The sequence below is a fragment of the Sorex fumeus genome, unplaced genomic scaffold, assembly GCF_029834395.1.
Source record: "Sorex fumeus unplaced genomic scaffold, SorFum_2.1 ptg000028l, whole genome shotgun sequence".
NCBI classification, from domain to species: Eukaryota; Metazoa; Chordata; class Mammalia; order Eulipotyphla; family Soricidae; genus Sorex; species Sorex fumeus.
Window position 1 is genome coordinate 10128298 of NW_026606085.1, and position 16381 is coordinate 10144678.

The 16381-nt window shown below is 39.6% G+C and overlaps 1 protein-coding gene across 4 annotated transcripts in view; it reads left to right on the plus strand.

The window, feature by feature from the left end:
• CNTN5 (contactin 5) overlaps positions 1-16381 on the plus strand; it is an 863350-nt gene that overhangs the window by 629484 nt on the left and 217485 nt on the right. For all 4 annotated transcript variants that reach the window (XM_056114781.1, XM_056114779.1, XM_056114782.1 and 1 more), the window contains one exon: positions 6974-7155. In XM_056114781.1, the coding sequence (XP_055970756.1) occupies positions 6974-7155 (182 nt within the window). The remainder of the gene's footprint in view (positions 1-6973; positions 7156-16381) is intronic.

A 16381-nucleotide genomic window follows, 5' to 3' on the forward strand; every position in this document is an offset into this window, starting at 1 on the left:
TAAAATTACTTATTTTTTTTCAACCTAGCTAAAATCAGCCCTTCATTTTGGGAAAAAAAACTCTCAAGTTATTATTAAAAGAAATGTACCTTGAATAATCTTATATTATCATTCAGATTAGTATGTTGTGTTGCTGTTCATGTAGAAAAAATATTTTAGAGGAAATTTTTAATCCTACATGCCTGAAAAATAAATCATATTAATTACAAATAAAACATTTGGAAACAACAACAGTATTTTATTTTCCTTATGTTGTCAAGGGCAACATAAATGAATATAGTTATCTGAAATTACTGTAAAATGCCAGCACTGCCAAAATGCCAAAGATTACTACTTCTTTTCATTGTAGCTTATATCTGTCATCGTGTACAGTTCTAAATATGTTTTCAGTCACTCTAATGGTGCTTCTTAAAACATGTATATTCTGGTATATTATTGGTTCATTTATTTTATCAGGTAAGGAGGAATCTAATATGAAGATTGAAGAAACATATTATCTGTTTTGTTACTGGGATTGGAATTTTGTCCACATTCATTTCTCCCACCCCATATAGGTATAGAGTTGGAATTCCCTACAAAAGATGCAAATTAATTTATTATAGAGTAGATCTCAACCCTAAACAGTTCAAAATATGAACATAGTAAATGGAATGACTATTTTCTTTTCTTGAATAGCTGTGCAAAAATGCATTTCCTCAGAGAATGGCAACAGGGTGATAAGACCTTTGGCCCAGTTGCCTTCCAGGTGGAGGAAGTGGGGAAGAACTAGCTACCTCACTGAGCTGGAAAAACAGGCATCAGAGAGATGGGTGACATTGTAGGGGAAAACTCCAGAGAGGGGAACCTACACAAAAATAGAACTTCCTAAAGTCTGCAGTAGGATCTCATTCAGTTTATGACCAGAGAGCTGTGAATGTATTGGCTAAGATTTCAGATCCGACCATTTCCCTACCAGAGAAGAGGAAAAAACATCAGGAGTCAAGATTGAAAACTAAACTCTTCAATAATGCACAGGATCAGAAGCAATTCACATTTCAGTCAACCAGAGAAATAAAACCTTGAACAAATATTTTCTCCAGTGGTCACCTAAAAATCATGGGGACTTAAAGAGTGGTTAACCTAAACCTAACACAGAACTCACAAACAAGTCTGTCAAAGCACCATGAGTTACAAGCATGCCAGAGAAAAATTCACTCATCATAATTTTAAACACTGGCTTACAAAGTTCATAATACAGTTGTGGGCGTTCAATGTTCCAATTTCAACCCCACCACCAGGGTGACCCTTCCTCCACCACTCTCCCCATTTCCCCAACCACTCTGCAAGTCTGCCTCCTTAGGCACCACATAACTTGTATTGCTTGTTACAAAAAAAATCACTAACAGAATTATCAAAAACAATACTTCGGTAAAAGAAACTTTGTGAAAATTGCTGTATCTCCCCATAGGTGATTGAGTCTTATCTGAGAGCTGACTGAGCTGTTAGTTGCTGGCTGAGTGAGTCTTCCGTGCTGTTGCTTCTGTTTATTGCCCTTCGTTGGCATCTGTGTTGGCATCGAATTTGGTGCACTTCTCCTTGGATGCTTGGATGCCAGTTTTGTGGGATTTGGAGGTGTCACTCCAGAATATCTAGGATCTGTGGAACTGGGCCAATGGATAAGTTTCCATGGTGGCAGATATGGGATGTGAGTGCAGCTGCTGGGCTTCAGCAGATTGGGGATCTAGGGGGAAGCTGCCTGTCCCCATTCCAGGAAGACCCCAGAGTTCTCAGTCTGAAAAGCGGTGTTCCCATAATATTCATCAGTTTGGTGTCAAAGAGAAGATTAGTCATGAAGCAGTGAGGTCGGGACCTTGGCATTGTGGCTGCTGGGGCTTTGCTTGGGCAAGGACTTGACACACTACTGTCCTGATGTCCCAAAGGTGCCCAGAGGGTTTTCAGCTGGAAGGCTGGTGTCTCCAGGAATTTTCTCAGCTTGGCGTGCATCTCTTCTGATATTTTCTTTTGAATTTGTAGAGCTGATAGTGGATGAGTTTACATAGTGGCAACTGTGGGTGTCCAAAATTCACTATTCCTTAACAAAAGCAAAAACCAAAAATATGTTATCTAGTAAAAATTATTAGAAAATTGAGGAAGTTTTGTAAAAATATATATTGTATGCAGGAGAAAAATTAGTCAAAAACATACCCTCAGATCAGATATGACAGATTATCAAATAGTATTTTAAAACAGTTCTTATAGTTTATTTCAAAGGAAAATATCAACATAACCAAGAGAAACGAACTTTTAAGATGAGGTTATATTCGCCTGTTCCCCCTGGTGTCTTGGTGGCTGCCATCTTCCAGAGGCCATTGGACAGTCAGGTATGGGCCAACAGTGACTAGACACGCAGGGCCTCACAGGATGGGGGTGGAGTCAGACCTTATCCTCCCCTGCCCCAATAAGACCCCAAGTCACTGCCCATGAACGGCCCCTTCAGCTATTCATTAAGCTGCTTAACAGCCATGATCCTAGAGACACACAAACAAATCTTGGAACCCAGTAGCTTTTGGAAAAAATCCCTTCAGATTTAATTATTAAAATTTTGGAATTCCAAAACTGCGCAGCCACATCATATGCTATTTATAATCAGCAATAGAAAACAAATTGTCTAGTGTTGCCTTTTCAGCAGGTCTGAGTGTTGGGGGGAAATCCCAAATAATAATGGTGGGTCTGGTGTCAAAATATTGAATGTAATCAAAGTAGAGAGAGAGTAGTGTGGAAATTATCTGCCACAAAGGTCGGGGGAGGGTATGGGGTGGGGGGCATACTGGGGTTTTTGGTGGTAGAAAATATACACTGGTGAAGGGACGGGTGTTTTGTCATTCTATGACCAAGACTTAAACCCTAAAGCTTTGTAACTCTTCTCACAGTGATTCAATAAATAAATTTATATATATATATATATATATGAAGAAGTTATATACTACTAGATTTACCTGAAGGCAATTCCCTAATGTTACACCCCAATTACTCTTTTTCCTGTGTAGCAGCAGCTACTTTGAGGCCTTTGGGTTTGGTTAGAAAGACCAAAACCCCTTGCCATGGGATTACATTTATGAGCCTTTGTTACTCTGTATCTTTTTATTCTTTTACTCTACTGTCTGGGACTTAGGAAAAGTTAGAATTTTTTCTATAGTATTGATTATTTATTGTCATAACAATGCTGTATAACAAACAACCCAAATTTAGCAACTTAAATCAACACCATACATTATTTATCACAAGACTGATTGGTTGCATGATTCTGCTGATTTGGCTCAAACCGGGCAAATCTCAGCTGGGCTTGCTCATAAATATGTCAGCTAATGAGGTCCATTATAGTCTGGCTTGCCTGGATTCTCCTCAGCCTAGATGCTAGTCCCAGGCCATGTAATTTTTCATTCTCTAACAGACTGACTTAAATTTGTTCTCATGGCAAGAGCAAGTATTCAAGAGAAAGAGCAGAGGCTTGAGTCATCCCAGAGGACCATCAGAGCCACCCAACTCTTGATGTACATTCTCCATCTTTTTAATACATTCTGCAAAGTTATGAGACAAAGAACTATGGGGATAGACAGTGGGATAGATAGTGATGTATATAATTGAGGATTTTTTTGCAATTCAGATCCTATATTTGTAGTTTTCCTCTTCACATTAATTCTGCCAAATTTCAATAAGTATTTTATTGAGTTCATATTTTCAATAATATTTTGATAGTCTAACTATAACCTATGGGCTGGAGCGATAGCACAGCGGTAGGGCGTTTGCCTTACACGCAGCCAACATGGCCGACCCGAGTTCGATTCCTCCGCCCCTCTTGGAGAGCCCGGCAAGCTACCGAGAGTATCTCGCCCACACAGCAGAGCCTGGCAAGCCACCCGTGATGTATTCGATATGCCAAACACAGTAACAACAAAATCTCTAATGGAGACATTACTGGGTCCGCTCGAGCAAATCAATGAACAACGGGAGGGCCTTTACCTTTACCTTTTTAACTATAACCTATACACACTTTTCACATGTCTAATTCTCTACTAGACTTTATACATTTGAATTATCTTACCAAGTTATGGAAGGTGAAAGTTTTCCCAAATGTTTTGCTAACATACCCCTTTCTTCAGTTCTCATCTCCATTATCAGATATGAACCATTCCTTCCCAACAGCTCAAATGTCTTATATTCTGATGACAGTTATTCATTTTCATATATGTTAGTGAAAAAGATGTTTGCTTGCAGGTACAAAACATAAACCTTCTATTAGATGTTAGCAAGATAAATATTTATATCGTTCTTGTAGTATTCAAAAAAAAGAAATTATTTATTTGTTAAGAGTAGTGTAACACTTTCCTCTAGTAAATAATTCACAGACTTTTCTGTTGGCATCAGCCCCTGCCTTTCACCAACTCTGCACTGGCCAACAGAGAGGAGAGGAGAGCACAGACCTAGGAGAACTGAGTCCCACAACATTTCGTGACGTTACTTCTTTTTCTTAAAAGTATATGCTTTCATATTCTTTTAATGTCTACTTTACTGATTTTATTATGCATCCTTAATGCCAGAGATTATCAATATCTTAGCCATCCTCCCTCTACCACAGAATCTTAGATCACCTGAACTCTTTGGCAGATTGGAAATCCAGAGTTATAGAACTTAAATAACTTCCTTTAGGTCAATAAAACTTAAATAACTTCCTTCAAGTATCACAGCTACTTTATAAACTTATCTGTATTCCCTAAAGGTCTAATCGCCTGACCAAAACACAATGCTTTAAGGTAGTGGGAAAATATAAAAACTACATTCACATGACATTAATGTTCTAAAAACGATACAGACATCATCATTATTGAAAGGTGTTGAAAACACCTTCATGCCTACTTGCTCTGTGCCAGACACTTGAGATAAGTTTATGATCACTCTCTAAGCTAAGCAGGGACACTTCCACCTTATTTAACATGTCCCAACAACTGAGGAAAAGAGGTGGTAAAAAACTTTAGTTGCATAAATACTTGAGTTCCCAGAATATATGTCTCTAGAACCTACACTTTACTATGAATTGAAACCACTTGTGATTGAGACATTTTTTAAAGTTCAATTATTATTTATAAAAGTCATTGTTAAAGACATCAAAATAATAGATTAAATAGTTGATATTCTAAAGGAATAATGAATTTCCAAAGTTGAAACAAGCCCAAATTTAAACAAGTAGTTAACAGAAAATAAAATACATACGTGTGTGTGTGTGTCTGAGTGTGTGTGTGTGTGTGTGTGTGTGTGTGTGTTAGACTTCACTGGTGGTAGAAAACTCCGGTGACTTTGGTGAGAATCCCGCGAGTCCTGCCACAGGACCTGATGGCCCTTCTATTTCAATGGAAGCAGAATAGAGGATTGGAATAAGATGGCATGCGTACTATGCTGTTAACCATCACTATGATATCCAAACTAGCTAACCTATCATGCCAACAAACTAAGCACCTGTCTACCAACAAAAAAATATATACATGAACCTAATAAGTGACAATCTCACCTTTAAATATGTAGCACTGTATCACTGTCCTCCCATTGTTCATCGATTTGCTGGAGCGGGCCCAGTAATGTCTCCATTGTGAGACTTGTTAATACTGTGCTTGGCATATCGAATACATCATGGGGAGCTTGCCAGGCTTTGCCATGTGGGTGAGATAATCTCAGTATCTTGCCAGGCTCTCCAAGAGGGGTGGAGGACTCGCACCCGGGTCAGCCGAGTCAGCTGCATGCAAGGCAAACACCCTACCACTGTGCTATATAGATGTAAAAATCCTAAACAAAAAAATATCAAGTCAGTTATAGTGCATATTTAAAGAATAATATGTCATGCCAACATCAAGGTTATTCCTAAATGCAAGATTCGGTTTTCTGGATAGTGGATAAATACCTAAACAAACAAGCAAATATTGTTAAGTCTTTAATCCAAGAATTCCAATTTCATGTTTTATCACAAAGGAACAAATAAGAAAGGTATTCAGAAACACACAAAGATATTTATCATGTAGGGGCTAGAGCGATAGCACAGCAGGTAGCGTGTTTACCTTGTACAGGGCCGACCTGGGTTTGATTTCTAGCATCCCATATGGTCCCCTGAGCACTAACAGGAGTAATTCCTGAGTACAGAGCCAGGAGTAACCCCTGTGCATTGCCGGGTTGACCCAAAAAGCAACAAAAAAGGTATTTATCATGGAATTGTTTACATTGTAAACATTGATGTCACTCCTATAAGAAAATTATTGGGGAAAGAGTCTACAGTTAGAAATCCTAATGCATGGTGGACTGTTAGAAGGATACGAATCACATACACAAAACCCATTGTCATTTTAAGTTAAAAAAAAACCAGCTGACTACACAAATAAGAACACACTGTTGAAGAGGAAGACATTTAGGACAGGTCTCAAAGGATTAGTAGGATTTTAACAGATATGATTGGGAACACATAGAGAAATGTGTTTCTGGGTCAGGGGATATGAAGAAAGTAGTGAAAAAAGCAAATAGAAAAAGTAGATGGAATCTGGAGCCAAAAGTGCATTAAATATAGAGAGTGATAAGTAAATCAGTGGGACAGAACTGAGAAACTTGAAACAGATTCAAGTATGTGAGAACCAATTATATGACAAAGGTAACATTTCAAATATTGTAGGAAAGGGAGGAAAATAAAATCTAGTGTTTTAAAATATATGAAATCCCGACTGTATTGCCTTTGTAAATATAAAGGAAAAAGAAATAATCTTCCTTGTAATCTAGCTACTTAACAGGCAATCCAAATGAAAAATAGAAGATATCAACCAATCAATTGATCAATTGTGGTCCTTAATTGTGATGATGCTTTATTGCACTCAGACTATTAGGCACTCAAAGTACCAGATAACAGAATCTGTGTCCCTAATAGAGGAAAATGTATTAATGATGTTTTTGGTCCTTCTTGTAGCCCAGTTCCAACAATCACATGGCTGAAGGTTAGTGGTTATATTCCTAGTAAGGCTCGTCTGCGGAAGTCTCAGGCAGTGCTGGAAATACCCAACATTCAACTGGAGGACGCAGGCATATATGAGTGCAGAGCAGAAAATGCACGTGGGAAAAACTCCTTTCGTGGACAGTTGCAAGTTTACAGTAAGTATTCACAGTCAAGACTTACATTGTAGTAATAATTACAATGTAGTAATAATAATTACAATGTAGTGATAATTCTATTGTATTTCTTTTGCATGGTAATGCATCATGTAAAAATTACCCTATGTATAGAAATGGTTGAAATTTAAGATGAAGAGGGAATTAGTAAGCATATGTATAGTATAAAGTTGATCTTCTTAAACAAGTTTTGTTTCCTGACACAAAAGTCATCCTCTGGTATGTTAAAAATCTTGTAACCCTTATAACCCTTATTTGATTGCCATATAGCTGCACCTGTTTGTTTACATAGTATCTCAATGGGCTTTATCATTCCATACACAAATTAACTAATTAAGGCAGAAATCAGCTGACTTGCAAAAGTGAAAATATTTGCTAGCATGCTCTTTACAAAAACACTTTGCTGACCAGTGGCCTGAACTAATGCAGCCATCTGGCAAATAGTCTCTACAGCCTAAAGTGTTTTATCATGTCTGAATAGCAAAGACACATCTAGATTCATGTAAGAAATTGGGGGGAAAGTCTACTTCAAAAAATGCATACAATATCACCTTCATTTATAAGGATCCCAAATTGTGTCTATTTTAAGGCCAGAGAGCTAGTAGAGAGGTTAAGGCTCTCGCACAAATTGCATTCACATTTCGTGTTCATTTTTATAACATACATTAGAAATAATGGCTATGCTCATGTCCAAGATGAGGACCCTTAAGCATTCAGAAATAAAGAGAAACGTAGCAATAAACAGTGTTTCTCACTCTTGTTTCCTTTCTCTGACCAATCTGTCCTACCAGCTGGCCCCTAGCCTGGCACCTCCCCCACACACCCCCATTCCCCCATTTACCTGATTTTCACCTGTGACCTCTTTGGAATATCCCGGAGCCTCTAAAAGCCATCTAGAGTAATATACTGACTTACAACACCGACAGAAGCAAATACATATACTTCCAATATTAGATTTTCCACTTGTGTTTTTGGCTGATTTGGCAAAGCAACTATGAGGCTGTATCTCAAGATGAATTTTCCAGAAAAGTTTAATATCCTTTTCAGTGACTCCTTTTTTTTTCTTTATAAGATAGTTAACAATATTTGATTACATTTAATATTCAAACACCAATACCACCACCATTACACCTTCCCACCACCATATTTGGCATGTTTCCAAATCCCATCCCAAGCCCCAAGCCCTGTCCCAAAGCACAACCAAAATAATATATTTTGTATTGTCTGTTACGAAAAACCGCTGAAAATGCTACAAAAAAGTATCCATAGAAGAAACAGTGTGAAGATTGTTCTAATTTGGCAGGGGCCATTAAGACGTTCTTTAGGATATCACTAACATGTTGTTAAAGGTTGAGTGATGTGAGTTTTATATATATCTGGAAATACGTATATATCATGGTCCTCCCGTTGTTCATCGATTTGCTCGAGCGGGCCCAGTAATGTCTCCATCACGAGACTTGTTGTTACTGTGTTTGGCATATTGAATACGTCACGGGTAGCTTGCCAGGCTCTGCCGTACGGGTGAGATACTCTTGGTAGCTTGCCGGGCTCTTCAAGATGGGCAGAGGAATCGAACTCAGGTTGGCCATGTTGGCTGCTTGTAAGGCAAATGCCCTACCGCTGTGCTATTGCTCCAGCCTATATATATATATCCCTCTATGATTGGTTGCCTACTATTTGAATATCATTAAACATGGTGTGATACTCTTGAAGAATGGTAGGGAGTGTCTTACAATGCGGCCGTGTGGTCCAAGAATATGTTCACTTGTGCATGAGGCTCCACCCGAGCGTGTGGGGAGTGGCCTTGAGTGTGGAGGTGGTTGGGTACTGGAGGGTTTCAGCTGCTGGGGCTGGGTCCCTTGGGGGCTCCCTTAGAGGGCTCTCACCCACCCCCCTAGCACCCCAAGTGAAACAGCCTGGCACAGGGTCCAGTCTCATGACTATGGCGGGCATCATGTTCCTCCCTTTTAGGAGAAAAAGCCATGTGATCTGGATGGTGGCCTATGACAAGATTATATGGCACAGCAGGAAGTGGCTTATGGGCGTGACCCTTGGGTGACAGGAGTCAAGGGGAAATGAGCAATGGATCTCCACTCCCAGCCTTTTCAAAGACTCTTAAAGAGTGTTCTGAAATCTCAACATCTGGAGTCAACCTCTTTTTCTTTTACACTAATAATTCCTTTAGGATTTCAGCACTTGAAACAAGTTAACCATGCCACACATATGATATTCCTTCATCCACTGGTTCAGTTATTTATTTAGTGCCTGTTACTAAAGGAGAGTTTCAGTAACAAAAAGGGAGTTTTAAAGGAGCTCATGGTCTGGTTTGGAATTGATGCAAAATCATGCAGATACAGGCATTGCCGAAGAATTATGGTAACAGGATCTGTTCATTTGACTGGGATTATTCAGGGAAGCTGTTCAAAGGATATGTAGTTTAAAGGTTAAACTGGGAAAACATCCTGGAAGAGATGGTTATAGAGTCACTTAGAAGTTTTTCAAACTGAAATACCAGTACTAGCTTGGTTATTTTTGAGCCACAAATGCTACTAGTCAAAGAAATCCACAAAGCAGAGTGTTTATTTTCTTATATTGTTAAGCTCTCTCAACCATGGGGGAGAGGGTCACTTCTGTACCCTAAGTTGGCAATAATTAACATAAATTACATTATGTCAGCTTATCCTCTCAGCAGCCATGTGAATTATTACAAAACCTCTGATTCTGAAAGGTAGGTGTTCAGTCAAGACTTTGCTACTCGAGGGAGAGAAGGAAAGTGCCTGCCATAGAGCCATAGGGGCAGTCTGGGGGAAAAGGATGGGGTGGCAGGAAGGAAACTAGGGCATTGGTGATGGTAAATGGACACTGGTAGAGGGATGAGTGTTGGATCACTGTATGACTGAAACCTGATCATAACTGCTTTGTAACTGTGTATCTCACAGTGACTCAATTTAAAAAATAAAAATTACAAAATTACGAAAAAAGACATTGCTAGTTAAAACACACACACACACACACACACACACACACACACAATGAAGGCATGATATCTGGAACTCCTACAGTTATTAGGAAAAGCCCTAAATTTTTCTCTTTGTGAAGAATGACCCATACTTGATGAGAACTCAGTTAGACAGCTTAGGATAGAGCTTCTATAAGGACTACCCCTCCTTACCCACTCCAAGCTTCCTCATTTACACACAGAAATAGCTGTTGCCAGGAAAACATTGAAAAATCACTTTCAGTCAGTTTTGTTGGCAGACCCACTCCAGGGAAATCTGCTGCTAAGAATCAGTCTCTGTACTCATCTTGTGCTCAACCGAATGTTCCCTCAGGTCAGTCTCATGAGGACACTCCTGCACGGAGCGGCATTGCCTTGAATAGATAATCACCGAGATTTTTTTCCTAGAAAAGGAAAGTCAGGGCCAAAGAGATAGTCAGTAGGTAAGGTACTTGCCTTGCATGAGGCCAATCAGGGTTTGATGCCAAGCATTGAATATGGCCCCCTGGGCACCACCGGGCATGGCCCACACCTTCCACCCCAAAAACAAAAAGCTCAATGTAAATATCTAATATTATAACACAGACACATTGGTCTGAAAATACTAATGAGAAGAAAAAAATAAACAAGTAAGAATTAAGATGATTTGGGAAGTAATTAAACCTAGGGTAAGCTGTAAACATTCTATTAAATGTGTTCTGTTAGTGCTGTTATTTTATGGGTTAGAAACTTTTAATTATTGGTCTTTTCTAATTTCTGATAACTCAGAAGACCTAGTTATAACTATACATGAAAAACTCATAGTCGTTGTATTTCCAATTCAGACTGAATCGAGCCTAGGGAATCATTTTCAAGTAAAAAGTAAAGAAAGAATGGGAAAATAAAAACAAGAGAGGAAGAAATAGAAAGGGGAAGAATGCAGAAAAAAGGAGGGGAAGAAGCTGAGTGTTAATCAGTTGGGTTTTTTTTTTTAATTTTTATTAGGGAGACACCATGAGGTACAGTTGTAGACTTACAAATTTTTGTGCTTGGGTTTCAATTATACAATGATCAAATACCCATCCCTCCACCGGTGCCCATTTCCCACCACCTCGGATCCAAGTATCCCTCCTACCCCTTATCCCCTCCATCCCACCCTGCCTCTATGGCAGGGCATTCCCTTTTGTTCTCTCTCTCCCATTGGGTGTTGTGGCTTGCAAAAGAGTCAATGGGTGACAATTATGTCTGGTCTATTGTCTACTTTCAGCAAGCTTCTCCCATCCTGGGAGGATCCTCCCAACACCCTTTACTTGGTGCTCTCTTCTCTATCTGAGCTCCCTTTTCCCCTAGCATGTGTGGCTGGCCTCCAAACCATGGAGTAAAATTCCTGGTACTGATCTCGGCCATTCTTGGGTGTTAGTCTCCTATTTTGTTACTTTACGTTTCCCAGATGAATGCAATCTTTCTATGTCTATCCCTTTCTTTCTGAGTCATTTCGCTTAACATGATACTTTCCATGTAGTACCACTTGCTGGCGTGGATGTGGCAAGAAAGGGACCCTCCTTCACTGCTGGTGGGAATGCCGACTGGTTCAGCCCTTTTGGAAAACAGTATGGACGATTCTCAGAAAGTTAGAAATTGAGCTCCCATCTGACCCAGCAATACCACTCCTGGGAATATATCCCAGAAAGGCAAAAAAAGTATAGTTGAAGTGTTAATCAGTTTTAAAGATAAGAAATAATCACACTGAAAATTATTGTTGTAGAAACAAATACTACACTATAGTGATGTATATATAATATGCTCCACCAACAAGTAATTTTTCACCCTATAGCAAATGGCACTGTCACTGAGTAATTTGTATTTAATATTTAGACAAAAAATAGTTAAATATTTTGACTAATACTAAGTGAGAGCACAGCGGGTAGGGCATTTGCCTTGCACGTGGCCGACCAGGCCGACCCATGTTCAATTCCTCTGCCCTGTCTGAGAGCCCGGCAAGCGACCAGGAATATCTTGCCTACACACAGTAAAGCCTGGCAAGCTACCCGTGACATATTCGATATGCCAAACACAGTAACAAGTCTCACAATGGAGATGTTACTGGGCCCACTCGAGCAAATGGATGAACAATGAGAGGACAGTGCTACTAAAACTATTTAACTAAAAATATTTTTAATATTTGGAATAAACATTTTTAACCATGATGCTTTTTAAAAAATTGCATTGAATTGAACTAAGTGTCCCATAGGGAACATTTTATTTTTCTATTTTTTGGTTTTGGGTCACACCCAGCAGAACTTCTGGCTCTGCACTCAGGATTTACTCCTGGTGGTGATCATGGGACCATATGGGATGTGGGAATGGAACCAAGGTTCGATTTGTGCCAGGCAAGGGTGCTCCCTGCCGTACTATTGCTCCAACCCCAGGGATAGTTTTCTTTTCAGTGCAGTATAGGTTTCCTTTTTTTTAATGAAATCTCTGGCCAGCATCTGTGCAATTATTAATGACTTCCAATGATTGCAATTTGAGTATAAAATTTGTAAAACTAAAAAGTCATTTTATGTTTTCAGCGCTGAGCATGGTGTTCAGTGGATAGTTTTTATTATATAACTTGATGCTATTCCAAATATTAATGCTGAGGTGTGTACACTGTTCCTCAAGTGTAAAGCATCCACAAAAGTTAGGAGACTAAAGATCTGATGAAGGGAACAAATTGCTGCCAAGAGCCCCTGTTTTAGACACTGCTTTGCTACTAGGTGCTTAGCATACACTAACAACAAATGGCCTCTAGGAATTAATTTCTCTACTTGACAGATGTGGAAACGCAGACATTTTAAGGAGTTTATTACTCAGGTCCCATTATAATATGCAGTGGAACCAGATTCCATATTCAAACTAACAAAGGCACCAAAACTCAACCTCCAAGTATGGAGGGCCAGGTTGGGGAACTACTATAGTGAAATGCTGGGTATCTGAGCAAGATATAAAATGGGAATGGGGTGGGGGCTGGAGAGATAGTAGCACTGCACTGTAGCCCTGTTGTTCATCAATTTGCTTGAGCGGGCACCAGTAATGTCTCCATTGTGAGACTTGTTGTTACTGTATTTGGCATAAAGAATATGGTGTGGGTAGCTTTCCAGGCTTTGCTATGTGAGCAGGGTACTCTCAGTAGCTTGCCAGGCTCTCCAAGAGGGGTGGTGGAATCGAACCCGGGTCAGCCGTGTGCAGGACAAATGCCCTACCTGCTGTGCTATCGCTCCAGCTCATAGATAGTATAGAGATTAAAGTGTTTGTTTTGCATGCAACTAACCCTGTTTCAATTCCTGAGCTCTGCCCCCACCTTTCCCCCAGCCTTCTGAGTGATCCCTGAACACTGCTAGGTGTGGCCCAAAACCAAAAATTAAAAAAAATTTTAAAAAAGAAGAAGAAGAAGAAATGGGAATGGAACAGGGAATAGTTAGTTTCTGTTTACTCTATTTCAATAATGTAAAGGTAAAGGTAAGGTAAAGGCCCTCCCGTTGATCATCGATTTGCTCGAGTGGGCCCAGTAACATCTCCATTGGAGACTTTGTTGTTACTGTGTTTGGCATATCCAATACATCACGGGGAGCTTGCCAGGCCCTGCCGTGCGGGCGAGATACTCTCGGTTGCTTGCCGGGCTCTCCGAGAGGGGCGGAGGAATCGAACTCGGGTCGGCCATGTTGGCCGCTTGTAAGGCAAACGCCCTACCGCTGTGCTATCACTCCAGCCCCAAGTGAAAAGCATTCATTAGATGAATTTCTGATTAATGAATTCAAAACCTTATTATTAGATATCATTCTCTATTCTTCTTTAAAAAGTTATGTTTATCTACGTATAAAGCTGTTGTGTTTGAAAGTTCAATAAAAATTTATCACAGAAAACAATACTTAAATCTAGATTTTCTGATTAAAAGATTGCATTCATCTGGGGGACATAAAGTTACAAAATAGGAGATTAATACCCAAGAATAGCCGAGATCAGTACCAGGAGGATTACTCCATGGCTTAGAGGCCAGCCGGGCATTCTAGGGGAAATGGCAGCTCAGATAGAGAAGGGAGCACCAAATAAAGGGTGTTTGGAGGATCCTCCCAGGATGGGAGATGCATGTTGAAAATAGACTATGGAACGAACATGATTGCCACTCAATGCCTCTTTTGCAGACCACAACACCCAAAAGGAGAGAGAGAGAACAAAAGGGAATGCCCTGCCACAGAGGCCGGGGGGATGGGGGGATGGGTGTGGGAGGGATACTGGGATCCATTGTGGTGGGAAATGGGCACTGGTGGAGGGATGGGTATTTGATCATTGTATAATCGAAACCCAAGCACAAAAATTTGTAAGTCTACAACTGTACCTCATGGTGTTCCACTAATAAAAATTAATAAAAAATAATAATTTCTTGAAAAAATTCAATCCTATTTCTTCGAATGAACTCCCTCACTAAATTTTGTTGTTACAGAGGGGCTCTATATGTATATACACAGACAACAGTCAAAAAGTGTAATGGATTAAGAAGGCCGGTAACCAATATTTATTATACTCGATCATCATAGTATCTCATTGGAAAATGAACTACTATCTCAAACTTAGAAATGAGACTCATTAAAGTTATATAACAGTCCTGGTTGGGCAAGGACTGAGATCTGAATCCACATTCCCTGTCCCCAACTTTATAACCTTTCCAGTACACTATTTTACCTCTCCTTGACCATATATTAGAATCATAATATTGAGCATAATATTAGAGATCACTTATAAAATGTTGACTTCTGAACGTGTCAGTCTATAGAAGCAATAAAGGGTAATGAACATTTATCAATAATATGCAGAATGTTAATGACCAGAGATAATAAGCAAGTTTCTTTATGCACATCTGTTTAGTTTTTTAAAACCTAACCTGGAGAGTACTCTGTGACTCAGACATGTTATATAAGTAGATGGGAACGTGCAGCGCATCTGGCGAGTGTCATCACTCCTGGGTTTATAGCGGCAGATGTCTCTCTGAGTGCATCTCTCTAAAATAGGCGGTCTGGCAAGTTAAAAGAAGCTGTGAGCTACTTTTCAGAGTCTGTGGGCAGTGCAGTAGAGCATTTTTATCTGTAGAATTGTTTAAGAAATTTGAATTAGATTTTAATTGCACTTCTCTCTCATCTACTGGATTTTGAGTAGACAGAATGTGGATATTGTGATCTATTTGTCTCCATATTCTGAGTGTTAAGCTTTGTACCAATTGTACTTCTGGTAAATACCAGCAGAAGATTTTATTTTAATTTTATTAATTAAAACTCATTTTAATTTTATTAATCACTTGTTGCTTCATATGAAAAATTCATTTTGGAATCAGGACTCTGTGCCACGCAGTAGGTTAGTCAAAAATGTTTGAAGAAGGATTTTTTATTCTAGTGTTTTCTCTTTCAAATTATATTATTCACTTAATTTAATATTTCTCAAAGTTTAGTAACTTTTGAGATCTCCTTTTAATTTTAATTCCTCTATGCTGCACACAATCACATATCTCATTCTGTACAAAGTAATCTTTCTATTGCAATTTTAAATGCTTTAAATATATGCGCATATATGAAGAATTCATATATTTATGAAAAGATAGAAAAAATTACATGAAGAACCGAATTTAAATATGTTTTTCTCTTCTATAGAGATAGTACGGCAGGTAGGGCACTTGCCTTGCATGAAGTCAGCCTGGTTTAGATCCCAGCACCCCGTATGGTCCCACAAGTCTGCCATGAGTGATCCCTGGTTGCACAACCAAGAGTGACCCTGAGCGCTGCTGGTGTGTTGCTCCCCAAAAGTTATTCTGTTCTCAGGACAGAGTTGTACAACTGGCAGGACCTGTGTCTGACCAGGTCTGGCCCTGGAACCACACATGGTCCCCTGAGCCCTGCTAGGAGGAATCCCTCAGCATAATGCCAGGAAGAAGCTCCGAGCACAGCTGGCTGTTCCCCCAAACAAGTGTTTCTCAAAGCTATTCAGGTGCGAAGCATCGATCAGTGTATTGTAGGGAGCAGTCTGGCTTCCCAGTGTCCACTCGGTCAGTGATTCAGAGGGTGCAGCCCCAACTACCAGTGTCCACTCCTGCTGTCCATAAAGCAGTGTTCTAGTACCTGTTCTTGGTCACAGACCTGTTGCCTCCAAGAGCGTCTAGCCATGAGCTCCAAAACAAGTAAATAAGGACTCCCCCATATCAGG